At 49.0% G+C, this 27,138-nt stretch overlaps 1 protein-coding gene across 1 annotated transcript in view; it reads right to left on the bottom strand.

The window, feature by feature from the left end:
* Pik3r1 (phosphoinositide-3-kinase regulatory subunit 1) overlaps positions 1-26,876 on the bottom strand; it is a 94,289-nt gene extending 67,413 nt beyond the window's left edge. The window contains exons 1-2 of the mRNA XM_004666111.2: positions 26,742-26,876; positions 14,455-15,209 (exon numbers count right to left, since the gene is read on the bottom strand). Of these exons, the coding sequence (XP_004666168.2) occupies positions 14,455-14,788 (334 nt within the window). The 5' untranslated portion in view covers positions 14,789-15,209; positions 26,742-26,876. The remainder of the gene's footprint in view (positions 1-14,454; positions 15,210-26,741) is intronic.
* Positions 26,877-27,138: the final 262 nt, after the last annotated feature.

Below are 27,138 nucleotides of genomic sequence, written 5' to 3'. Positions count from 1 at the left end.
GATCACACTCAGGCCCTCATGCTACTGCAGCGAGCAACGTTACTCACTGAGCTGTCTCCCCAGACCCTCAATATGAATTCAGGCATAAGGATGAAAATAAGGGCTGGAGAGATGGCTTGGCGGCTAAGGCGTTTGCAAAGCCAAAGGATCCCAGTTTGATTCCCCGGGACCCACGTAAGCCAGATGCACAAGAGGGCTATGTGTCTGGAGTTCGTTTGCAGTGGCTGGAGGCCCTGGCGTGGTCATTCATTCATTCTCTCTCTCTCTCTCTCTCTCTCTCTCCCCGCCTTTCTCAAATAAATAAGTAAAATGCATTTTTAAAAAGAATGAAAATAAAACTTTTTAAAAGCAAGTTTTTAAACTTATTTTTATTTGAGACGGGGAGGGAGGGGGAGAATGGGCACACTAGGGCTTCTAGCTACTGCAAATGAACTCCAGACAGGTACTACCACCCTGTGCATCTGGCTTATGTGGGACCTGGAGAATCAAGCCTGGGTCCTTGGGCTTCACAGGCAAGCACTTTAACTGTTAAGCCATCTCTCCAGCCAGCAGATGGAACCTTTTAAGAGGGTCAGTAGTTTCTGAAGACAGGACATGGGTACTACTGAAAACCACAGCTACGTTTTCCCAGAAAGCAGAGACACTTCCCACCTCTGCCCCTCAGAACTAGAAATCAACTTTCACTTGACGTTCATTGCTACAGGGAGAAGGAAGGTCATTCTGCTCCTTGATAGCAAATGTCTTGCTACGTATTTTGGCAAAGAACCTCTATATGATTCTTAAAACTTTTTCAAAAGTCCAAAACATTATCTGGAGATGGCCTTTCATGGGTTTCACACAAAAATGGAGGCATGACTTGCAAATTCGCACGCGGACATGGGGGCTGATTTGAGTGATGGTGTTCTGTTTGGCTTGAAGGGAATTCCTGTTTCCCAACACCTCCAGTTCTCAATCACCTCTCTGGATGTTCTGCTTTGAACCTTTCCCTTGGGATTCTGGAACAGCTGTGTCCTCACACCTCCCTCCCCTGGCACATCGTTATTTTTTGCTCTGTTCGTTCTACTCTTTGCTGGGTCCATGCACTTCTTCCTTCTTTAATCCCATTCTATTTCCCTTCCATGTCATTCATTGGCTTTCTGCTTACAACCCGAGAGCTGGGTCTTGGAGTAGTTTTGGAGGTCTCCTTTGCTCTTAAACTTCAGTACACCCTCCCTTGTCCCCCGTCCTGTCCAGAGCCACGGTTGTCCGTAGGCCTGGTGGGTTTTCTGCTGGTCGCTAAATAATGAAATCTCTCCCAGGCTTGCCATTTGCGCTGAGTTTACCCTCTATTCCCTTCGGTGCTGACTGCAAGTCCAGAGTCGGATGGCAGTGAAATGACCTCTTCCCAGGCAGGTTCCACTCATTTCATGTAATTCTGCCTCGTTTTGAGAGAAAAATTCGCTTCTGCTCCTACTGTCTGGCTTTCTGACCCCCTGAATAAGCAAGAGCTCAGAAATCTGCAAATCTTCAGTCAACGCGGGCATCTCGAACGTGACTCACTCTCGCCATGCTGCCTCTGCGGTGCTTATTCTGGGCCACCACCAGAACACCATGACAGCCCGCCCCCCGGCCCCCCCCCCAGAACACCATGACAGCCCGCCCCCCCCAAAATACCATGACAGCTCGCCCCCCGCCCCGCCCAGCTCAGGCCGGACCACGTTTCTCTTTGGGGACAAAGGCGCACTGTGCAGTCCTCATGCCTGTTTCCCAAATGCTGTGACGGCAGATGTGCGCCACCAAGCCTGCCTTGCCTGGTTACTTTCTGAGTTGTCACCTCCCACAGGATAGAAAGGTGCAGCTGGGAGATAGAAGACGAGCAGGAAAACATCCCAGGGACACATGTCTAAGTCCTGCATGAAAGGGGGGGGGGAACTGGTGGTAAGTGGCACATTTTCACTACCTGTATCTACTGTGCTGACAAACCTGTGTCCATTTAATTTAGTATTTACCTCCAGTTCTGAAATGCTTCGAGGCACAGAGACGGAGGGAGGGAAGAAAGGAAGGAGGGAGAGGAAGAGGGAGAGTTAGTTAACTAGCTAGCTAGTAAGCTATAGTTTTCCCTGGCCTCTTAGGGACCTGCGGTAAAAAGAGAGATGAGCTCTTAGGGACTTACAAAAGAAAAGGCTGTAGCCGCAACTACATTAGGGCCTTGTAAACTTAGGAAACTGTTACATAAATTTCTTTTTCAGTTGAAAACAAAACAAAACAAAAAAAAAAAAAGAAAACCAGAAAGAAAAATAAAAGCATTCAAGAAGTTTTCCTGTTACCCACCACCTTTGAGAGACTCCGTGTATAATGTCACATTGCCTTTTTAAATGCCTAGAAGTCAAACTCGCTTGCGCCCTTCTCTTGCCCTTGTCCACCCTTCTGTCCTTGGAAGTCAGGTAACAGAAATGATGTTTATATTATCAACTTGGCAGCGGATGGCTTTCCTGAGAAACATTCCCAGGAATGTGGTAATTTACTCAGGCCTCTAAAGCGGCGGCGGCAGCGCTTGCTGCTAACCTGGAGGTAACTCTGGCACCAGGCGGCGGAGTCCTGGAGTCCACACGAGGCTCCCTGGACCTATGGATTACAAGCAGTTGCTCTCCACATGCCAAGACACACAATACCTACAGGATTCTTGCTTTGAAGAACAGGGCAGCCGTCTTGGGCTCCATTTTAATCAAAAGAATGGGTCAGGAATATGAAAATGTGAAACTCCGAGACACAGGTGAAGCAACATTTAACTTCCTCAAAAATAACAGAAATAGAAGGCTGTACTTATAAGGCTGTGTAACTTTTGAGTTATCCAGTCAAGATGCATTTCTCCCTGAGGGCGGGAAGAGGGTGTATAAACAGAAATATATTCAAGACTTGGTCTTCCTCTTGAGGTCTTATTAGTCTCTTTGTAATTCAACCCTTGGACATATTTGCCAGACATCAGAAAATGTTGTAAATCCTAAGCAAAGTGAGGCTGAAGAGATGGCTTAGCAGTTAAAAGGCATTTGCCTATGAAGCCTAAGAACCTGGGTTTGATCCCCCAGTACCCAAGTAAGCCACATGCACAGGGTGGTGCATGTGTCTGGAGTTCACTGGCACAGGGGACAGAGGCCTTCATGTGTCCATTCTCTTCTCTCTCTCTCCCCTTTCAAATAAATATTTTTTTGATTTTTTTTTGTTTTTTTAATTTATTTATTTGAGAATGACAGACAGAGAAAGAGAGAGAGAGAGAGAGAGAGAGAGAGAGAGAATGGGCACACCAGGGCCTCCAGCCACTGCAAACGAACTCCAGATGCGTGCGCCCCCTTGTGCATCTGGCTAATGTGGGTCCTGGGGAAATCGAGCTTCGAACAGGGGTCCTTAGGCTTTACAGGCAAGCGCTTAACCACTAATCCATCTCTCAAGCCCTAAATAAATATATTTAAAATACAGAGTAAAAATAAAGCCAGCAGTGTTTAACAGTTTAAAGGTTACTGTCTTATTTTAACACCTGATATCACAAAACTAACACCTTATTCGCACCAGTAAGCAATTTAAAAATGGCCTTCCCCCCCCCCCCCCACAAAGCCAGTTGCAAGGTGGAACTGAGGGCAACCTATTCTCCTCTGAGCCACTGGTCTCACACGTGGGAATAAGATGAGCTTCTCTGCCAAGAAGTGAGCTGAAAGGATGGTGACAAGAGCCTCTCGAGTCACACCGGCTTCACGTCACAGCCCCGCCCCACAGGCACATGCCTGACCTCTTCCCCGGAGTTGAAGAAGTCTGAACAGATAGAGAGTTTGATAATCTGAATGCACAAGTGACAGAACCATGCTCCTTTGCTGGCCTTGGAGAAGTTAAAGAGATCTCCACTCAACGAATCCCCGGGATCTCTGAGCACAAATGATGTCTGTAGCCATGTCACACTACACAGGCGGGGGCACTTCTGTGACTGCCTGGATTCGCTCATGTACTGAGTCATGTGAAGCTTCAGGAGCCTCAGACAATTAAGAGGTCGCGGGTTGGCAGTGCGCCAAGCAGCTTCCATTCAGATCGCGCACTGAGGTCACGAGAGCGCTGCGTCTTCCAGTCTCTTGCTCTGGTCTCTTGTCTCCCCACATTCGTGAGTTCTGGGTAGCAATCCGGGAGAAACACTTCCAGTGAGAACTTAAAACATTTGGAGGTTTTGAACTCTCCAATACATTCTGAGTAGCAATGAGATTGAATCAAAAACATAGCCTGAACTCAGAAAAGGCCATACCTAACTTCACATTTTACAATTACAGAACACTGGCGTTAAAATGGCTAATGTGGGGCTGGAGAGACAGATGGCTTAGCGGTTAAGGTGCTTGCCTGTGAAGTCTAAGAACCCCGGTTCGATTCCCCAGGACCCACGTTAGCCAGATGCACAAGGGGGCGCATGCGTCTGGAGTTCATTTGCAGTGGCTGGAGGCCCTGGTGTGCCCATTCTCTCTCTCTCTCTCTCTGCCTCTTTCTGTCACTCTCAAATAAACAAGTAAAAATAATAAACAAGAATTTTTTTAAAAAATGGCTAATGTGGGGGCTGAAGAGATGGCTTAGCGGTTAAGCACTTGCCTGTGAAACCTAAGGACCCGGGTTCAAGGCTCGATTCCCCAGGACCCACATTAGCCAAATGCACAAGGGGGGCGCACATGTCTGGAGCTTGTTTGCAGTGGCTGGAAGCCCTGGTGCACCCATTCTCTCTCTCCCTTTCTCTCTGCCTGTTTCTCTCTCTCTCTCTGTCGCTATCAAATAAATAAAATAAAATAAAAAAAAAGGCTAATGTGGGCTGGAGAGATGGCTTAGTGGTTAATGCACTTGCTGAAGGGCCTGACTCAGGTTCCATTCCCCAAAGCCCCATAAAGCCAGATGCACAGCATGGCGCATGCATCAGGAATTCTTAGCTGCGGCTGGAGGCCCTGAGATGCCCATTCTCTCTCTTTCTATGTCTCTCTCTCTCTCTCAAATGAACAAATAAAATACATAAAAAGATTAAATGATTATAGGAAAGAACGTGGATTAAAATTTCTGACTGAAATCATGTATCAGAAACAAAAAAACAAGTACTTCACTGACAACTTGAGCCTTATCCCGGACATTAGATTTGCCCAATAAATTACAGATAACCTCTGACAATCTGTAGTAATAAATCCAGTGAGACTTCAACACGCACTGAACTGAGACAGGACAGAATAATCTAGAGGCAATGCATTTAATACTTGCTCCGAACTGAACTGAGACGAGAGAAATGAGTGGAAGCTAATACACTGCAAACATCTCCAGGTGAAAACAGGCCAGGGAAGGTTTTCCTGAGGAAGACAGGTATGCATCTCCGGTGGCACAAGGCCACTGAGACAAAGCTCTCGGTGCGTGACTAGACAGGAAGCTCTCTTGCGTCTTCTGCTTTCACTGCAAAGTTTCACGCTCACGGTGTGCACAACATATTAACACGGTCTCAAGCTATGCATTTGGTTTTTAATTGTGAAGTGGAATGTTAGCAGGGTTTCTACTTCTGTAGTAGAAATGTATTGCGACATGAATTGATACAACAATACATTCATGAAGCATCCTGATAAACAGTGTGTTAAACTCAGGGGAAATGTATCCGAGTCACTGAAGGAAAGCAGATGTGTAAGTTCAGTTTACGCTCCTCCATTTGTATTAGTTTTAATTGAAAGCCTGAAGATCGCTTTGATGTTAAATGTTAGAAATCCAATTAAGGTCTCAAAACACGGCGGTATTAGCCACCACACTTCTCGTTTCTAGCTATCACACCAAGTGTTTCCCTCTGCTCTCCGATCTGTCTTCCACATCCACACAGTGGCCAGCTGCCCTGCTAACATTGGCTTGGTTTGTTCTCTACCAACCAAACTATGCATACGTAAGTGACAATCATATAGTTGGCGACCTTACTTGCCACAGGTACAAAATTTCCACTTCTGGGATGCAGCTCAACAGATGTAAGGCACTAATGGTTGTTGCCTTTCCAAAATTTCTAATGTCTATTTTCTCACACTCAAGCTGACAAGAAATGCATAGAATGTCCCTGCTGAGACATAGATACATTCACCTAGGAATTGGAATGGACACCGGACTCATCCAAGAACCTAGTAACAGCTCAGTTAAAAAATGGGGTTCTGCCTTCTCTTGTCAGATAGCAGTGACCTTGGGATGACTCAGAAAACATCACGGTGCTGAGAAGAAGTGACAGAGGAGTGCTCAGCACTGCAATATCTCTACCACACCTTTCAAGGCTCAGGGTCCATTGCGGAAGAGGTGGCGGAAAGAATGTAAGAGCCAAAGGAAGGGTAGGACTTCTTACTGTGTGCTCCTCAAGACACAAAATGGCCTGGATATCCATGACCTCACAGTGCCTGACACTACCTACATAAGACCATCATAAGAGGAGGCAAAGATCATGGCACCAAAATAAAAGAGAGACTGATTGAGATGGGGAGGGGATACGATGGAGAATGGAGTTTCAAGGGGGAAAGTGGGGGGAGGGAGGACATTACCATGGGATATTGTTTACAATCATGGAACTTGTTAATAAAAAATAAATAAATTTAAAAACTTGGGTTCAGGAGAGTTTAGCTTTTAATAAAGAAAACGGAGAACTTCAAGGTTAACTTAGTTGCTGGCAAGCAAAATGGGCCCCTGGGCTCACATGAGCTTGCACATGGCGCAAAGTCCACAGACTGTAGGAATGCAGACTTCAGACCCTTCATCCACTTTAGGAAGAAAACAAAAGTGTTAAAGAGAGAAAAGTTCAGGCTGGAGAGATGGCTTAGCAGTTAAGGCTCATGCCTGTGAAGCCTAAGGGCCCAGGTTCAATTCTCCAGGTCCCACGTAAGGCAGGCGCATATGATGGTACATGTGTCTGGAGTTTGACTGCAGTGGCTTAGAGGCCCTGGAGCACCCACTCTCTCTCTCTCCCTTCCTCCCCCTTCCTGACTGTAATAAATAAATAAAAATAAAATCTTTAAAAAAAGGAAAGAAAATTTTGCAGGGCATGGTGGTGCACCCCTTTAATCCCAGCACTTGGGAGGCAGAGGTAGGAGGATCGCCATGAGTTTGAGGCCACCCTGAGACTGTATAGTGAATTCCAGGTCAGAGCGGGCTACAGGAAAACTCTATGTTAAAAAACCAAAAAGAAAAAAAAAGAAAAAAGACAGAAAACTTAACAAAGGCACATGAACAACATAGCTTCTTCCCTCTCTGGAGGAGAAAGACCTTTCTTTCAAGACCCTCAGTGGGTGTCTATAACATCACATATCATACCAAGTCATTTTCATCCTTAAATTTATAAACTGAGTCGGTAAGGGAGTGACAACAAAAAATTAGCACAATTAATAAAAGTTATGTGACTGAGGACTGTCTCCTCACTCAAGATGTCTAACTGAACAAGTGCATTTTCATTCCCTAGCTAACCGGAGGGAGCGAAATCCAGGAGTCAAGGCCAGGGATAAAGTCAGGCGTGGTGGCGCACACCTTTAATCCCAGCCCTGGGGAGGCAGAGGTAGGAGGATCACCTTGAATTCGAGGCCACCCCTGAGACTACATAGTGAATTCCAGGTCAGCCTAGGCTAGAGCGAAAACCTACCTCAGGGGGAAAAGAAAGAAAAAAAAAAGTGGACGTGGCAAGACTCAGCCAGGGATCCTACTCAAGATCCTAATCAAGATCACGGTGAGCAGCCTGAGGGCTGTCAGGGCTCCAGGGCAGAGAAACCGGGCCTTCTCCCGAGTCACAGACTTGGAAAAGAGAGGAGAGGGGTGCGGCTCGTGAGGAAGAAAGCCACTGGAAACGCAGCGCTGGGGACAGTCCCGCCTCTTCTCCACGGGATCCTTTTCAAATGATCACGGGTACAGAAATTATTCCTTTAGGGCCCTGTTCCTCCCTTGTATATGATTCTGGGAAAACCAAGATGATACATTTGAAATTACCAGAAAAAAACACAACATTTTAACAAGTCAAGAATTTAGTAATAACAATATACACACTGGGCTGAAGCCACTTGCTTGCAAATTTGGCCTGACGGCCCAGATGAAATTCCCCAGTACCCAGGTAAAGCCGGGTGCACAAAGTGGTACATGCATCTGGAGTTCGTTTATAGAGACAGGAGGCCCCAGCCCACCCACTCTCTCCTCTGTCCGCTCCCTTCTTTAATTTCTCTCGTAAATCAATAAATTTTAAAAAATAAAGAAAGAATATAAACACTATTGCACATGAAGGGAGAGCTACGTTGTAACACGTTAAGAATATGTGAATAATATACTCTGTGGTGTGATCATAAGAAGTTGGCAGAGCCAACGAATTTTTATCAGATCTAAGAATCTCATCTGATTTTCCTCCATACCCACTCTTATAATCAGTTACATTGGTGATATCTTCAGGAAAAAAATATTTCAGCAGACACTTAAGGCTCTATGGAAGTGAAAGAAAGTTCTGCAGTGTTTTTTCTTAGCGATTTTCCTGGAGGGTCAGAAAGCTAGAGACAGAGCTCAATGACTGGAGAACGCACTCAAAAACTGAGACACCCACCTAGACAGTCCTCCAGCTTCCTGGCAAATACTTCACTTCAGTAGAGAGGAAGGCGGGACAGGTTAAGAAAAGGCAGATTACGGTGAGGCTGAATGGGATTCTGCCCTGTCTGCTGCCCCAGGGAGACAGGCTAAGACCACGGGCGCTCGGCCAGGGTGTGTAATTTAGGATCAGGTCACTATTTTCCAGGACCTCCGAACGGCAGGCAGTGCGTGTGATTTATCGCAGCCTTGCTTTCTGGACAAGGCGTGGCAACCGTGGAGGGACACGCGTGTGCTTGGGTGTGAAGCTGACGACGAAGGCCCAGGAAAGCTCCAATTGCACACTCCTGGTTGGGTTCTGTTTAGAAAGGTTTTGATCAAAATTTAAAATAGGCCAAGCCAAAGGATTGTTTTTTTTTTTTTGTTTGTTTGTTTGTTTTTTGCTGTGCGTCTGAAACTGCCTGGGATCCACCGTGGACATGACCAGTCTGAAAGTCTGCATGCAGCTGGAGCTGGGGGAGGGGCGTGTGGGCCATGTCACGTGTACTGGCTCTCTCAGGTGACACGTTTTGTGGCTCTGGACTAACTCTTCTGCTCTCCTAAGACTATTCGATGATAGCATGAGTAATTAAGCGAACTCAAAGCAAGGCATGGAGAGATGGCTCAGTGGTTAAAGGCACTTTGTTTTGCAAAGCCTGTCTGACTAGGGTCCAGCGCCCCATGCCCACATAAAACCAGGCATACCAAGTGACCCATGCATCTGGAGTTCATTTTCAGGGAAAAGGGGAGCTGGCATACCGAGGCTCACTCTAGCACATGCCCTTTGTGTGTGTGTGTGTGTGTGTGTGTGTGTGTGTGTACTTCTATCGAACAGATAAATAAAAATACTTTAAAACCCCGTCTTAGAAATAACCCCAAAGGCAACTTACATGACAGAAGTGTATTTTTACTCCCCACCCCTAAATCTTCACTTCCAAACCATTTCCTTTCCTTGTATAGAAGAGGAAATATGGGAGCCCAGAAAATTAAGGTTGAGTTAAGGGAATGGAATGCCAGCACCCCAAAAGCTAAGGCAGGAAGAGCAGACTCACCCCGTCTCTAACAGGCCTCTCCTCAAAGGGCTAAACATACACTTTGTGTACAGGACTAAAACAGAGAAGAAAAAAAAAAATTCTCACGAAAGATGGACCACAAATGGGATTTCACTGGGCTGTGAGAAAGTGAAATAGAAACCCAATTCCTGGGCTGGGAAGACGGTTCAGTGGGTAAATCACACGTCACCCAAGCACAAGGACGGGAGTTCAGATCCCCGGCCCCCACCGAAATGCCAGGTGGAGACGTGGCCAAGTCAGGATACCTCTGGGTCAAGCCGACTGGCTACACTAACCAAAGCAAGAGACTCTGCCTCAGTTAATATGAAAGAAGGAAAGAAAGAAAGAAAGAAAGGAAGGAAGGAAGGAAGGAAGGAAGGAAGGAAGGAAGGAAGGTCGGTCCCTGTTTTTGCAATGTCAGCCACAGAGCAGAGGAAAGGAAATAAAACACAAGGTAAGGAGGCCACAAAATCTTGCTGGCCGGGACACGCCTCGCATGTCCTTGTCACCTCTGCGCACGCTCCCGGCACCTGCGCCCCAGCACGGCTCTCGGGAAGACCAAGCCTGAGGGGTGCCTCCAAGGCCAATGACGACGCAAGAGGGCAAAGACGCAGGATGCTCGGAAGCAGGTTGCCCCACCGAGCCTGGGCACCCACAGGGCACCTGTGGCTGGCTCCGGAGCTGCCCCTTGCGTCGTGGCTGCGGGGTCCGCCCATGCCTTCGCTCATTTGCTGGGACCCGGCCTCCCGCCCCTCGTGAAGCCCACACTCCAGCAAAGGGGGGGGGCACAAGGCAAACCCAGTGAAGCGGGGGGGGGGTAATGTCAAGACAGAAAGGTGGGTGACAGTGCGAAATACGGGGAGCAGGGCAGAGAGGGGCGGCCAGGCGGGTGTCCCGTGTCCCCGTGTCTGGGAAGGGCTGGCTGGTGTGAGGGGAGGATGGGCGACTTCATCGTTTCTCCGTGCTTTCCAGCTGTAACAGGGCCTCGGTTTCTTTACTGAACTAACCGATCACCTTAAACTCAAAACTGTCCGACGAACAAACACTTTCAGGGGCCAGCCGGGGTACTGAACAACGGCTCACAGAATGTATTGGTGAGCCGGGCGTGGTGGCGCACACCTTCAATCCCAGCACTTGGGAGGCAGAGGTAGGAGGGTCGCCGTGAGTTCGAGGCCACCCTGAGACACCTAGTGAATTCCAGGTCAGCCTGGACCAGAGACCCTACCTCGAAAAAAAAAAAATGCATTGGTAGAAAGTACATTTTCCCGACAAAAACTGTTGAATCTGATGTTCCTGTGTTGTTTTTCCACTCCAAAACTAATCTCTCAGCTTCCTCTCCAAGCACAGGTAGCCCAAGGAGAGAGAAAACTGGATTCTGCTGTGTAAGAAGAAACTTCTCATAAATAGTCTACTTTGAAACAGAATTTAATGACACTTTTTAAAATACTTTATTTACTTATTTGAGAGAGAGACAGATGGAGAGAGAATGGGCGTGCCAGGGCCTCCAGCCACTGCAAACGAACTTCAGACGCGTGCGCCCCCTTGTGCATCTGGCTGACGTGGGTCCTTAGGCTTCACAGTCAAGTGCCTTAACTGCCAATCCATCTCTCCAGCCCCATGTTTCTTTTAAACACAGAGGGTAGCCAGGGATGTTAGTTGGGAGGCTGGGGTGCAGGGGTGACTTGAGACCAGCCTAGGCACCACTGTGACTCTCTCAAGAAGACATGAACAAGGTGATGCACGCACAAGGTCGCACATGCACTCAAGGTAGCACAGGAGGTCTGGAGTTCGATTACAGTGTCAGAAGGCCTTGGTGCACCAATTCTCTCCTCCTCTCTCTCTCTCTCTCCTCCCCTCCTTCCCTCCCTCCCCCCACCCGTAACAAAAAAGGCCAGTCTGTTAGGCTTGCCTCAGGGAAGAAGAAAGAGAGATGAGGAAGGGAATTTACCATGGGATATTGTTTATAATCATGTAAGTAGCTAATAAAAAAAAAAGAAAAACAATGAGAGATGAGTGGGAGCTCTCCAGGACACAAGAACCAAAAGTCATGGCTGGAGGGATGGCTCAGCGGTTAAGGCATTTGCCTGCAAAGCCAAAGGACCCAGGTTCGATTTCCCAGGACCCACGTTAGCCAGATGCACAAGGTGGCGCATGTGCCTGGAGTTTGCTTGCAGCAGCAGCTGGTGGCCCTGGCACGCCCATTCTCTCTCTCCCTCCCTCTTTCTCTGTGAAATAAATAAATAAATAATACAAAAAAGAAAAAGAAACAAAAATCAGCCCGCAAGCTTTCTCTCTCTATGCTGACGTCCATTAACAGGGTGCCCAGTGGTCCACCAGAGAAAACTGCACATGGCTTAGATCTGGGGGTGGGGGGGGTGCCCCGTGAAATGTAGAGTCAAGTGTAGAAAACAGGTCATGTAAGGCAGAGGAAGTTAAAAGGCAGAAGAACTAAAGAATTCAACTGCAGAAGAGGAGATAAAAAGAATGATCTTTTCATGTGATCACACAGTGATTCCCTAAAAAAGCTTCTGGGCAAAAGAGAACAGTACGTCACAGGTTCTAGAAAAATCTTTCCACCTGAATACTACCCATATTAGTTTAGCATAAGGATGTTCCACTCCACAGAAATCGTATTTAAGTAAGAATAAGCCTAACACTGCTAGAGAGTCTAACATCTAGAAAATACCCTCCCTGTAAATCCCTCCAATGCCTTCCACCTCTTCCTAATTTCTCATCTATATTCAAGCTCTCTTTCTAATATCCCCTTGTGCATTACCACTGGCCTTTCTCTTTCTTGAATTTGTGCCAAAATTTTTCATTTTACTGTCTTACGTATTAAAAAGAAAAAAAGCCGTTAAAAATCTCAAAGGTCATAATACACGGAGAAAGCTAGTGTAATAGAATACTTGAAAAACCTCAAAAAGAGACCATCTTTTCTTTTTTCTTCTGTAAGTCTTGCTCTTCTGAGCATTTTATTCAAATAAGCTTATCTCTGGTAGCAGTTATCTACTGCAAGTTTGTTTGGAAACTGTTTTCACACAATCTTTTTCAATCTTTTCAGCACTCCTTCTACCTTCTGCATCATCTTCTTATATTTAACTGAGATATTTTTATGATTCTACAGCCCTTTGACATGACAAGTCATTTTGCTTTTTTTAAGGAAGTGTTTCTTAAAAAAAAAGAAACAAAAAACAAACAAACAAACAAAAAAAAAAACCCCAGGCTAAATGGCTTAGCGGCTAAGGCATTTGCCTGCAAACCCAAAGAACCCAGGTTCAATTCCCAAGTATTCACACAAAGCCAAATGCACAGCTGACACATGTGTCTGGACCTTTTTTTTTTTTTTTTCTTTTTGCAATGGCGAAAGCCCCTGGTTTGCCCATTCTCTCTCTCTCTCTCTGTGCCTCTTTACTCTCTCTTTTACTCAAATAAAAAATAAAATAAAATTTTTTAAAAACTTGAAAAACCCCAGAAAGTCATATGAAAAATAAGTAGTTTGGTGGAGAGAAACAATTATGTGTCATCCTCAAGCTGCTCAATGACAATGTGTGTCACAGCCTTCTGGCTTTTGGATTTACTTGCAAAGATAAAATTATTTTTTTTTAAACTATACACTTAAGATACATCAATTAGGTATTGCTACAAAATACAACCTAATGTATGTAAAACAAATACTCTCCCTTGGGGCCCAAGAAGGAAGAAAAATTGAGCCCCCCCCACCCCCGTTTTGGTGTATTCCTAGTCAATTCCCTGTGAGTTTTACTGTAGCTTCTCAATCCTGTCAGCCAGTGTGTCCCCCAGCACGCACTCCCGACCTCATTCACTGGACAGAGCCCGGCACAAGCTCTCAGAGACCCTTCCAGAACACACTCCTGGGGAAGCCCCATTCAGTCTGCACAGTGTGTCATCACAGCCGGTCAGCTGTACCTGCTGCGAACATACCTTCTTTGTCCCTAAATCTCTGAAGATGATTTAACAACAACAACAACAAAAAAAAAACGGACTACATTATTAGGAAAAAGAAAACTGGGCTTGAGCTTTACTGGTGAGAAAGCCAGCCGGGGACAAAAGTGACAGCCGAGCTGAGCACGTGGCTTGTGGCGGTCAGACACTGAGCAGAAGACCCGTCTAGGAACAGCTGTGCCCTCTACTCCCCCGGGCACCACCATGCCAACCGGCACAGAGGGGACTCGGCTGGACGTGGTTCCCACGCCGAGAAGCGCGCGGTGAACTTCAGTCTCCTCTCAGGAGGGCCCAGCAGATGCCAGGCATTAAAACCCACAAGTGACAGCGGCCACGGGGGAAGGGAACCCCTTCCTCGACGCTGACTCCCCGGGGACTGCGTTTCAGTTTAAGCCACAGCGTTCCTGCCCAGGAAACCACAAGGCAGATACTGGGTAAGAAAACGGTCCGTGTTAACGTTAAATATACCTGCATTACCCGCACCCTCTCCCTTCCCCGGGTGATTATTCACACACACAATACCAATTATAGGAATAACAGTGCAACAGGTGTTTCATTCAATGGCGACTATAATCCTAGTGCCTAAACCGGTTCTGAGATACCATCTCCTCATTCTTACAACAACTCCTCACAACCCTGAAGAAAAAAAAAAAAAAAAGCAAACTTCTGGCCATGTAATGATTGACCGAGCTTTTACGCACCACCTATCAATTCAGGTCAAGTTGCCAACATGACCTTTGCCCGGATCATGACACCCTGGCCCAGCTCAAACCTGATGCTTGACCAGTTAAAACAGAAAAGGGTTGGGGTGGAGGGGAATCATTAAACGACCCCCCACACACACAGCGATGCTGACCTGGCTGCTCGGCGTCCGCTTCGGTTTTGGAAGAACCCGGGGCGACGGGAAGAGGTCGGGGTGGCCGGGGCTTTGGGGTGGGGGGCGAGATTTTCTTCCTTCCAATATACTCGACGTAAGTTCCCGGGAAGTCTCCCCTTGCCCCCGTGGTTTCATTGTAGCCGGTGAGCCAGCCGATCTGCTCGGGCCGGGCTTCTTGCCCCTCGCTGGATCCGATGGCCACCAAGGACCCTTTATTGACGGTGAGGATGTCGCCCGGGTGCAGGTCAATGTCGTTTTCCCGCTCCTTCTTGTACTCATACAGTGCTCGGTAGCGGTACCCTTCCGTACTCATGCTGGCTCACCTGTCACCATGCGATCTGGGGGTTGGGGGGGGGGCCTGCTTCGGACGCTGCAGTCTTATTTCACGTCTCAACGGGAAGCGAAGTCAGGGCGTGCGTTAAAATCCCCGACAGACGTCCAGGAGAGGACAAAGGAGCACTCTCCGAAGGTTTAAGAGGAGAGGTGGCTGGCCATCCGGCTGTCCTCCATCTGTCCTCCATCAATGGTGTCACTGAAGGCGGGGGTGCTCCACTCCCTCTGCGGGCCACAGTCGTTCTCCCCGCCCCCACCCTTCCCTGGCTTCCTTTTCAGCAACTTGTCAACACCTTGACTCGGGGCTGACCCTCCCGGCGAGGCCCAATCCTCTCTGACGCTCCCGTCACACCGTCCATCTGTCGTCTGCTCTCGCTGCCGCTGTCCACACGCAGCTTCACCTAGCGGGGGGGGGGGGGGGAAACAAGGCTCGTGAATGAACGTCACCCCGGACCATCTGCGTGCAGTTGTTTCCACTTCCATTCAACAAGTCCTTAATCGATCCGGCAGCCCGGCACAGGCCCGTGTGCTTGACACAGCGTGTGCTTGACACAGCACGCGCGCGCACACACACACGCTCACTCACACACTCGAGATTAGTAAGACGGCCCCTGCCTTCTAAGAACACAGGGCGGGGGCCAAGAGGACAAGTGCTGGCATGTGGCAATGTCCCGGAGATAAGACTGGCACACAGCGAACCCAAACACGAGGTGGCACAACAGCGGCAGACGCTTCGCCCCTGCGGGGTGCGAGTGAGAACGAGACCACATCTAATTCCAGGAATCTGCAGACACAATGGAATGCATGGCATGATCCTGGGGACAGAAGAGACGAAGCAAATGTCATCTTCTGGCAAGCGCTCCAGCACAGGCAGGCCCATCCATCTCGGGCCACAGGGAGCAGCGCGGGTCTGGGCTGGAAGGACAGGGAGGGGCTGTCTCACGGCGTGGTGGAGTCAGGATGAGAGCGGCTCGGGCGTGACCAACGTGACCAGGGTGCACAGGAGGGTCCGGCGGAGGGTGGCAACGGAGATGAGGGCAGCTGAGAGGTGTACGGGGGTTGGGTTTGCAACGGGACCAGGTGGCCAGGACCAGGGAGATGACTGCGGACGCAGAAGGGACAGTTGAGTGGCAAGGCAGCCGGGGAATGCATGTATGGAGAACGAGAGAGGAGGGGCCTGGAGAGTCGGCTTGGCAGTTAAGACGCTTGCCTGCAAAGCCAAAGGACCCAGGTTCCGTTCCCCAGGACCCATGGAGGACAGATGCACAAGGGGGGCGCATGCATCTGGAGTTTGTCTGCAGCGGCTGGAGGCCCTGGCACACCAATTCTCTCTTGCAAATAACTAACTAACTACACACACACACACACACACACACACACACAAAGAAAGGAAGACAGGAGAAGAGTTGTGATCCTCTATTACTGAGGAGAATTTTGTGTCAATACCAGCCAAAGGGAGGCCAGGAACCCCAGTGGGCTGGTGGGATGCAGGCATCCACTCGCAGGGGGGCTAGTGATTGGCTAGGAACTCAAGCTGAAATTCAGAAGTGTGTGAACATCACATTTCATGATCAAAAGGCAGGGCACATTGCAGTGGGATGGGGAAGTAACCAAACACACACACGCACACACACACACACACACACATGCACACCCCAAAACACTGACGATCAGGATCAGTGAATGTGAGAAGGGAAAAGCCAAGGGTAAGAGGCAGGCAGTGTGCAGGAAACAGAAGGGTACGGGGGATCCGGCAGGAAGAGGTGACCCCTGGGACACACAGGGTGGATCGGTCGAAGCCGCATCACCCCAGGCTCTGCTCAGCCTACGAGAATCACTGACTTCTTGATACCACATTCAGTAATGAGGGTGACATTCGATTCTAGAGAGTTAGGAAGTGAGAAGGACTGGGGGACGGCGCAGTGGTTAAAGGCACTTGCTTGCAAAGCCTGACAGCCAGGCTTCAATTCCCCAGTCCCCACGTAAAGCCAGCCCGTAAAGCCAGCTGCACAAAGTGAGGAGTGCGTATGGAGTTCTTTGCAGTGGCAAGAGGCCCAGGAGTGCCCATCTTCTCACTCCCTCATAAATAAATAATAATTTTTAAAAGAGTAAAAGAGGGCTGGAGAGATGGCTTAGCGGTTAAGCGCTTGCCTGTGAAGCCTAAGGACCCCGGTTCGAGGCTCGGTTCCCCAGGTCCCACGTTAGCCAGATGCACAAGGGGGCGCACGCGTCTGGAGTTCGTTTGCAGAGGCTGGAAGCCCTGGTGCGCCCATTCTCTCTCTCTCCCTCTATCTGTCTTTCTCTCTGTGTCTGTCGCTCTCAAATAAATAAATAAAAATTAAAAAAAAAAAAGAGTAAAAGAAGTAACAAGAAGCTGGGTATCGTAACAATGCCATTAACGTCAGCACTTGGGAGGCTCAGGTAAGCGGACTGATGTGACAGTTCAAGGCCAGCCTGGGCTACAAGAGTGAGTTCCAGGTTAGACTGGGATAAAGCGAGACCTTGCTTTAAAAAAAAAAAGCTGAAAAGAGAAATGAAAAGCAGTAAGTAGCAAGGCTTACTTGCTACAGAGCCCTGTGAAAAAGCTGGCTTAGTAAAAGGAAGGGAAATGGGTAATGAAAATGTGCCCATCCTCCCTTTCTTTCTATTGTTAAGTATAATGGAGGCAGAGCAAATTAGTGGGCCAAAGATTACCTTGGGTAGGTCAGAGCCAATGACCAATAAGACAGCATGTACACATATATTGCTCTTCATTCCTCTCAATGTCATCTTTATCATAAAGTCTAAAAGCGTGCTAAAGGTCTCGGGTCAGCAGCCTACATCACGAAGCACTAGAAACTGCCACTCAGTTCCACGTTTAAGGGTGAAACACTTCAGAAACTCTTCCCTGTGGGCATCTCAAGAAGCAAAAATCTAATCACAGGGTAATTGTTACATCAGCATTCAGAAGTGTACAGTGTTCAACATTACGTAGCTAAAGCCTTTTAGCCGTAATACAATAACACTCACAGAAAGGTTGCATATTAAAGGAAGCGAAAACAAACACTGAGAGTCTTTGTGTAGCAAGAATATTAATTTGGGAGAGCGCACTATTCTACATTGCAGGCATCAGGGAAAAAAATTAACACAAGAGTGGATGAGAAAAATAAGCTATATTGTGCTTGAAGAAAGCCTCTCCTTTTGAAAAAAATGGGGGGTGATCAAATTAAATATTCATTGCATAAATTCACACACAAAAAACGCAGAGTTAGAAAATCTCATCTTTTAAGATTAATGTGCTCTGCACAGGAGACACAGAATTCTAAAGAACATGAAAAATTTACATATCCCTAAATGCTTGGAAACCAGGCAATATGCCTACGGATCATTTAATTCCTCCAAATCTGCCTTGAAATTTTTGTTAGCATTTCCTGGCAATGTTCTGTCTTTTTTGGGGGGGCGGGGTAATCCTAAATCAGTAGCCTGGTTTTTATGCCAATTGCTGCCTAGCACTTCCTCAATCTCCAGCACCCAGAGGACCAGTCTGGTGGGGCAAGTACAATGATCCTCCTGCCTCCAAACAGCTAAGCAAGCGCCCAGCACCCCTGCGTGGCGTTCCTTCCAGGGGACACCGGAGTCAAGGAAAGCTCTGCGCCTTGCCAAGGCCTTACCAAAGAGTTGCCTGAGGGGTAAGGCGAAGCAAGCAGCAGAAGACTTATACTGCTGGACTCGAGAAAAGCGATCTTTACCCTACACCCTGAGACCCAGCGGCCTCCACAAAAGCTCTCTCTGCCGCTGTTAGGACAGCCTTACTTTCTGTGCAAGAAATGTGGGTTCTAGTCAGATAGAATCCTTGGGTCTCCTGTAACTCAGGGATTTAAGTACAGCACACCACTCCTGTCTTCTGAGAAACCACCGCCAGGGCTGGGAAGGTAACTGCAGACAGAACAGGTTAAAGAGCCAAGATTCAGTGTCTGAAGTGACTTGAGAGCAATATTACAGGAGAAGGGAGCAGACAAGTTGTTTATCTGGGTGGAGACTTGATCCCGTGGTGCTGAAGTCCAGAGAGACCAGGACTGGGCGGAGGAGGCACAGAGGTGTCTGACATATTTCAATAAGGCATCATCATCATCTAACCATTCTGGGGAGTGCGTCTGCATTAACCTATTGACCCCTCAAGATAATCATGTGGGAGATGGCAGGTATGATCTACTTCTCACTTGAAGGAGGGGTCAAAGTTTAGTAGTAGAGCCAGCCCACTTTAACCTACAACGTCACAGGGCGTGCGCGTGCCTTCCCCGCACACCTGCGCAGAAAGGAGCAATGGTAACTGGCTGCCACTCACCAAGCCCAAGACCCTGAGCCTTGCAAATTTTCACCCAAAAAAGTTTCCATTACAATGCATCATCCTTCTTGGGGCTGGAGAGATGGCTCAGCGGTTAAGACGCTTGCCTGCAAAGCCCAAGGACCCAGGTTCGAGTCCCCAAAACCCGCATAAGCCAGATGCACGAGGTGGCACAAGCATCTGGAGTTCACTTGCAGTGGTTGGAGGCCCTGACGCACCCATAAACTCTCTCTCTCAAATAAATAAAAAGCCTGAAAGAGAAAAGAATGTATCCTTCTTTAAAAGTCTATAAACTTGTGAGTAAAGCAATTCTGGACGTTCCACCTCTGGAATCTTGCCCATTTCTGCCCCGCAGGTTGGCCTCCTGCCACCTGTATCCCTCTTGGCACCTGTGGCCCTGTGGCCTTGCTGCCTCCTGAGCTTCGCACTGCACGATTTCCAACAAGTCAGACCTCGGTAGGGAGGTCGACGTGAAGTCTGCACCCAGAGTCTCGAGGACGGTGGCATCTACAAACACTGGCAAGTTCTTTTCACCCTGCTACAAATCCCCACGGCCTGCGGTCCCTGGCAGAACCGGCGCCCCCCCCCCCCCCCGCCCCCGCCAAAATCAAGCTGGGGCTCAGGCCGCCTGGGGCTCTTTCGCAGACTCCCCAGACGATGTCTCCATCCTCTCAGGCTATGTTCAACTGCCCACTGAACAAGCTCGACCTCCATCCACACAGTGGAAGCTTCTAATAGGAGGATAATTTGCACCATGTACGAGTTCCCGTGTTCAAACAGCCAAGGACATTTTGCAACATAAGCTGAGCTAATGAATGCGTAAATTACTGCAACATGAAGTATAAAGGAAACCTATGAAGAAGCCACAAATTAATTTTTTTTAAACTGTTTTGTTGACATTTTATTTTTATTTATTTGACAGAGAGAGGAGAGAGAAAATGGGTTCCCCAGGGCCTCTGGCCAGTGCAAATGAACTCCAGATACACGTGCCACCTTGTGCACCTGGTCTTACATGGGTCTTGGGAAATCGCACCTGGGTCCTTTGGCTTTGTAGGCAAGCACCTTCATCACTAAGCCATCTCTTGAGCCCTTAACTTACTTTTTACATCATATGCAAGCACCCGAAATTTCCTTACGGAGAACTATTTTGTTAACAACTGTGTGCAACATCCCACTAACGCATCTTCATCTGCTAATACCTCGCTTTGTCGCCAAAAATAAGACCGTTTCCGATACTTGACAAGTTTGAGCCTGCGACTGTCTAATGTTCAATGACTTGAAAACAGATTTTCCAGTGTAGCCTCCTACCCCTCAGACATGACAACTGAGAACCAAACGGAATTCTTCGAAAGGCCTTTGGAAAAATCAGACTGACAAGATGATCTCAACAACAAGTCACAATGGCTTCAGTTTACTCTGACGGAGTCCAGATGAATTCTTATGGCCAGAGTTCTGCCTCATTTAAAAGAGGATGAAAAAGACAGGCTCAAGTTAAGCCCAAAGTTACCCATGTCAAATATCGTCAAATACTGCAATTCGTCTCAAAACCAACAGGAGCTGACTAGAATGCGGTGCCATGCTCTGGGCCAGCGGATGGCTAGGGTGGGCAAGGGGAGTGGGTAGGCATCCATTCCCCTGCCTCGGGCCCATGAGGGGCACACAATCCTTCCTGAGTTACAGAGCTCTACACAAAGCAGTCAACCACCTCTGAACTCGAGAGAAGGACTGGTCAGTGGCCTGACCATCCACAGCTGCCCGGGGGCACTCATGAGTCATCCTAGGAGGCTTAGCGCGGGCAGGAAAATGTGCCCAAGTGAGGGACAGGGGCTTCCCGGGCGAAGTCACACTGGGGTTCTCCCATCACTGCTGCGAGAGGCTGAGGCGGCTCTGGAAGGCGAGGACCCCGACAGAGAGGGGAAGGGGGAGAAGCCGAAATTGCCTTTTCCTGGGATGCGGCGATGCCGGTTCTTAAGATCAGCGGTGGGAAGGGTGGATGCTGCGTCACAGGCAGAGGCAGCGGCCTCCATGGAGCAGAAGCGGGACTCTGGGCAGGTCCTTCCATCACCTTTGAGGCCGCCCTAGGGATCCGGGCAAGCACGGGACCTGCGCCTCACCTGCTCCATTCGGCCGACTAAAGGCAATTTACTCACACAAAGCACACAGCGCCAAGCCTCTTGGTGAGCGCTTAATGTCCTGACACCCGCCCAGGGGCGCAGGGCTTGGACTTTTCCACGCGTCCCTCACAACCACTCCAGGTACAGCTATCACCCCGCGTGGCGGATGACAACCTAAGCAGAACAGTGTGTCTGCGGAGACAGCCGGCTGCAGGGATGGTTTCCTTGTCACTGCTCTCGCTAACGCCCGGGCTCGCGGGGACGCTGGCCGCGATTGTGTCCCTGCCCTTTCCACGATGTGGAGCGCAGACAGAAGCAGACAGGTGTGGGGAACTCTCGCCTGCGCTGCCCCTGCATGCTGCAAGTGGTTCTAACAGAAGCCCGAAGTTACCTAAAATAAAACGCTGCCGGAAGTGACAGGCAGATCAAGCCTGCCGTGGCCTCTGCCCAAGGGTTTCTCTCTTCAGACCCAGGGCGGAGGGTGGCTCCGCAGAGGTCAGGGCAACGGAGACGGGGACGGGGGAGGGCGAGCGACTGTGCCTGGCATGGGAGCAAGAGGTGGGAGTCAGGGGTGTGTGTGTGTGTACAGGTGTGTGTGTACAGGTGTGTGAATGTGCCTGGCTGGGAGGTGTGAGTCAGGGTGTGTGAGGGTGTGTGTGTGTGTGTAAGGGCATGAACATGCTTGGCTGGGAGGTGGGAGTCAGGGTGTGTGAGGGTGTGTGTGTGTGTGTGTGTAAGGGCATGAACGTGCTTGGCTGGGAGGTGTGAGTCAGGGTGTGTGTGTGCATGTGTGTGTGTGTAAGGGCATGAACGTGCTTGGCTGGGAGGTGTGAGTCAGGGTGTGTGTGTGTGTGTGTAAGGGCATGAATGTGCTTGGCTGGGAGGTGTGAGTCAGGGTGTGTGAGGGTGTGTGTGTGTGTGTGTGTAAGGGCATGAATGTGCTTGGCTGAGAGATGGAAGTCAGGGTGTGTGTGTGTGTGTGTGTAAGGGCATGAACGTGCTTGGCTGGGAGGTGTGAGTCAGGGTGTGGTGTGTGTGTGTGTGTGTGTGTAAGGGCATGAACGTCCTGGCTGGGAGGCAGAACCTGAGAGTCACAATGCAATACTTCCGAGTGTGGCGGCTGCTCCCTGGGCTGTTCTGAAGGAGGGGAAAAAAAAAAAAAAAATGAAGACAGTAATACAATGCCCCAGGGAGTGAAGGCAGCTGTGTCCTCAAGAGACAAGCCCAGTTCTCAGGACCACTGAGGCATTCTGGGAGGAAGGCAAGGGGCAAAGGTGAAGCCAGCAGCAGGGGTTTTTGGCGGGGCTCCTGACTCTGGCCAGACTCCTGTGCCTTCCACGTCTCTCCCAGGTGATTATTAACCAGAGCACTATTTTGACTACAGGTGCTTGCGGATATTTGGTTTGCTTGAAAGGTAACAATGGTGGCAGAAAAAAAAAACAAAAAACACCTCTCCAACAATGTTTTCACAGTAGACTTATGCTTCTTGAGTGAAACGTGTACGACATTCACTCCACCTTTCCCCAAAAATAAAAAAAATAAAAAAAATAAAAGTCCCAGGGCTGGAGAAATGGCTTGGTGGTTAAGGGCAAAGCCAAAGGACCCAGGTTTGACTCCCCAGGACCCACGTAAGCCAGATGCACAAGGGGGCGCACGAGTCTGGAGTTTGTTTGCAGTGGCTGGAGGCGCGCCCATTCTCTCTCTCTCTCCCTCTCTCTACCTGCCTATTTCTGTATCTGTCTCTCTCTTTCTCTGTCAAGTAAATAAATAAAAAATAAAATATTTAAAGAAGGAAAAATAAAATCCTAACATAAGCCAAACAGACAAGTTTATAAGTAATTACACAGTCTATTTTTCAGCTCATTTGGCTTTATGTACATAAAATGGCCTTTAATTACCACTCCTTTAGGCAAGTGATTTCAGTAAGTGCTGGCAGAATCATAGCAAGTAATCACATCAGGGTGGGGGAGACTAAACTACGGAGAAAAAATGCAATAAACAGTGAGTGATTTAAAAATTAAAACCCCCTGTATGTCAAGTTAAAAACAAACTCTTGATATAACTTACATTCTGTATTCCCAATAAAACATGAGACCAGGTCTCAAAAGCCAGAGGGGAGGGGGTAAAAAAAAAAAACACTAAATAATCCTTCCATTGATATGTAACTTTCCAGTCCTGACAGATTCACTAAATGTTCATCTTCTGGCCTTTCCATGCAAGAGGGGGATTTGTGCTTGGGATTCTAAAATGTGAAATATAGGGATATTTAACTACTGCTCATGTCCTCTACATGCATGTGTATGCCTTAATCATGATCGAATTAAAAGTAAAAACTCACATGCAACGTCATCTGAGCTGATTATAATTGTCTTATCCAATAAAACACAGTTTGTAAATCACAAAATGCCAGTACAAAAAAAAAAAAGAAGCTGGACTAGAACTGTTTCTGTTTTAACCACCATGTGGGAACTCTTTCACAGTGAATGCCTTTTTTACAATACTCACCTGTCTACCTAGGAGGGAAAAGAAAGAGAGAGAGAGAGAGAGAGAGAGGGAACTGTTTCTGTTTTAACCACCATGTGGGAACTCTTTCACAGTGAATGCCTTTTTTACAATACTCACCTGTCTACCTAGGAGGGAAAAGAAAGAGAGAGAGAGAGAGAGAGAGAGGGAGGGAGAGAGAGAGAAATTTCTATCCATACACACCAACTTAAAAGTTACATGGTATTCATGGGGAAAGTTTCAGTTAAAGTCAATGCTTTTAATTAATGTTTGGGTTTGTAAACAGGTTTTCACTTAAGATTCAAAGCTTCTGGGGAGAGGGCTAGCTGGAGAGGGGAAAGGAACGGTGGGGGGGGGGGGAGGAGTAAATAGTCCATTGTATATGCATATACATATTCAAGTCCATTGTATATACACGTATGAAAATGTCATGAAGAAACCGACCCCGTTTTGTACATGGAAAAAATACTAACAAAAACGGAGTCACCTCCTTAAAACAAACTTCAAAAATAACTGAAGCATGATATTTCCAGAAGATGAAGGTTTTACCACCGTCAGAAACCAAGAGAGATATTCCTTTCAACTGCCAGTAACATTTCAGGTTCCCCAAACTAACTTTATAGTGGAAGTGTATTAGATTCAAAAACTAGCTGTGTGAGTGTGTGTGTGTGTGTGTCTAATCAATGGGCAGATAAGGGTTGCCGTACACTGATTACACGGAATCCCAGATGCGAAAAGACACGACGCTTTCATAAAAAAAGAAACAGATCAAACAGCAGATGACAGCGTGTTCAAAACACAGTTCTGTTATGAAACTAAAAATAGGTCCCAAATCAAGACGACAGTTCAAAGTAAACTCACGTGAAAGTTTGAAAGCCAGTGTCAGCTACATGCAACTTTCTTCAGATTCGAAAACTCTACAGAGTCCTACAGAAAAATAGTGTGACCAAACCTCGGATAAGCACCTGCCAGGACACAGCAAAGAGAAGGGGGCACTTCTGTAAAACGGGGAGCCTCCCTGACTGGCCCTTCTGCATATAAACCTCACTCTGACCCAGCACACGTCAGAGGTGAAAAAGAAATTAAAAAAAAAAAAGATCATTTTCTTCGTAATGAACAAAACACTTGTTTCCCACAGTTTAAGTAACTTTGTTTTTTTTTTTTTTTTTAATCTAAGAAAACAACCTGCTTGCTTTCAAGCTGTTTATTTCAAGAACAGACTGATGTGTCAAAAAGTTATGACTCCTGGAGTACCTTTCCTTGTCAATGATAAACGACGCCTGTGGCACCTGGGCGCTTTTCCCCCGTGATTTATAACTTGAAGATCTGTTACTCTGCTGGCTTGTGTCAGAAATAAAACTCATCCGCCTACTCCAAGCATTCCTTAGCTCACGCTTTTAACCATCTTCCAGTGGCCAAGCCCCCTCCCAACACCTAAAACTTGAAACTCAAATCACACCGAAATGACAACCTCATGCTGCATCCAAAACCCGGAACTGCTGTATCCATTCCTACTCCACACTGTCTTTTGTCAGAAGAAAAGAGCATTAAAAAAAAAAAAAAAGACAAGACAGACAGGAGAGAGAAAACTGAAGGAATGAAATTGAAGGAGAAAGAGACAGAGACAGAGGGGGGGGGGGGAGGGAGGGAGAGAGAAAGGAAAGCAAAAAATAAATAAATAAAAAGGAAGGAAGGAAGGAAGGAAGGCAATGCTCAAGTCACCAAACCCTGGCATCCAGCATTAACTCACACCAGGACAGCCCAGCCCCAGCAGCATGGCCAGGAATTAGGGGGTGGAAGTGATCGCTTTCCGGTGTGACCAGCGCCGGGGAGCAGAATCCCCCCCCCACACACCCCCACCATCGCAAGCCTGCCCAGGGAGGTTTTGAACCTGCAAACAGCCGACTCGGCTTCCCACCCTGGCCATTACGGATGCATCTGTCCAAAAAAATTAATAATAATAATAATAATAATAATAAATAAATAAATACATAATAATAATAATCCATCTGTGTGCACGCGTGGGGCCTGGGCACAGCATTTTTTTTTTTTTCCTGCTGCTGCTTTTCTATTCTCTTTGTCTCGTGACGTGCCGGGCAGTTTCTGCTCTTGGGGAAGGAAGTGTGTTCGAGCCGTGTGGCTCCCAGACAATTCCCTTCCCCGATCATTTTAGCTCCGGCTTTGCATGCATGCATGCATGCGTGCTCTCTCCCGCCCCCCCCCCCAGCCGGCTCCATATTGCTGGGCAGGTCCTCCAGTGTCGCCAGGCGTCACCAAAAAAAAAAAAAAGAAGAAGAAGAAGAAGAAAAAAAAAAAAATCTGATTTTCCGGGCGGTGCCTAGACGACCACACCATGGACTAGATACCTCCAGCAACCTGCCCAAGCCTGGCGGGCACCAGACGCCGCCGGCCGAGGTGCACTTCCCCCACCCCGGAAGAGGACGGTGGCAAACTTGGGGGGGCGAGGGGTTGAGGTCAGAAGAGCGGGGGGCGGTCAGAGACGAGCTCCGGGGATCCCCAGCAACCCCCCCTCTCCCCGATCTTCCTCGCGTCCCAGCCTCCAGGCTCACCCCGGGGCTGCAGCTAGGGGTGGGGGAGGAGGAAACAGCGGGCAAAGCGAGAGCGCCCCGGTGCAGAGCTCCCCGGGGCAAACGCCCGGGGTGGGTGGGGACCGACCGGGGAGGAGGAAGAGGAGCCCCGGGGTCCCCGGGCAACTCCAGCAAGCCGATGCGCCGGGCGGCGTGCAAGCAGCAACGGGGCTCCGGCGGGGGCGCGCGGGGCTTGGACGCGAACCCGCGGAGGGGCTGGTGCAGGTTGGCGGGGGTGGCAGGAAGGGGAGACGGGAGGGATGCAGGCGGGTGGACCGGAGCCTGGGCGGTGACCCCGGGCCGTGCAGCGGCGGCAGCGGCTGCCGGTGACAGGAAGAGAGGCGGCCGCGCGCGCCGTGCACCGCCTCCCCCTCCCCGGCCCGCAGCACACCCGCCGCCGCCTACCTCCTCGGGCGGCCGGGCTTCCCGGCTCGGCGAGGACCCGGTGCGCTCGCCTCCGACGCGGTCTCTCGCAAGCAGCCGCCACCCGCCGGCCCTTCGCCCGTCCGCGGCAGCTCCCACGTCTGCCCGGGGGAAGCCGCTTCCTCCAACTCCGCTCCGGGCCGCTCGCCGACTCCTCTCCGGGCTCCCGAGCTCCAGCGCCGCCGGGCGCCGAGCCCCGCCCCGCTTCCACAGCCACGCCCCCTTCTCCACCCCCCCCACCACCACGCACTCACCAATCAGCGCCCGCACACGCGACCAGCGCTCTGAGCGCGCGCCAATCAGCGCCCGCGGGCACGCACCGCCCCTCCCCCCCAAGCGCGCGCCAATCAGCGCCCGCGGACCCCGCCCTCAAGCTCGC

Source organism: Jaculus jaculus, chromosome 20, assembly GCF_020740685.1.
Source record: "Jaculus jaculus isolate mJacJac1 chromosome 20, mJacJac1.mat.Y.cur, whole genome shotgun sequence".
In the NCBI taxonomy this organism is placed as follows: domain Eukaryota; kingdom Metazoa; phylum Chordata; class Mammalia; order Rodentia; family Dipodidae; genus Jaculus; species Jaculus jaculus.
Note: the sequence above shows the minus strand (reverse complement) of the source record. Positions and strands in the feature narration are given on the sequence as shown.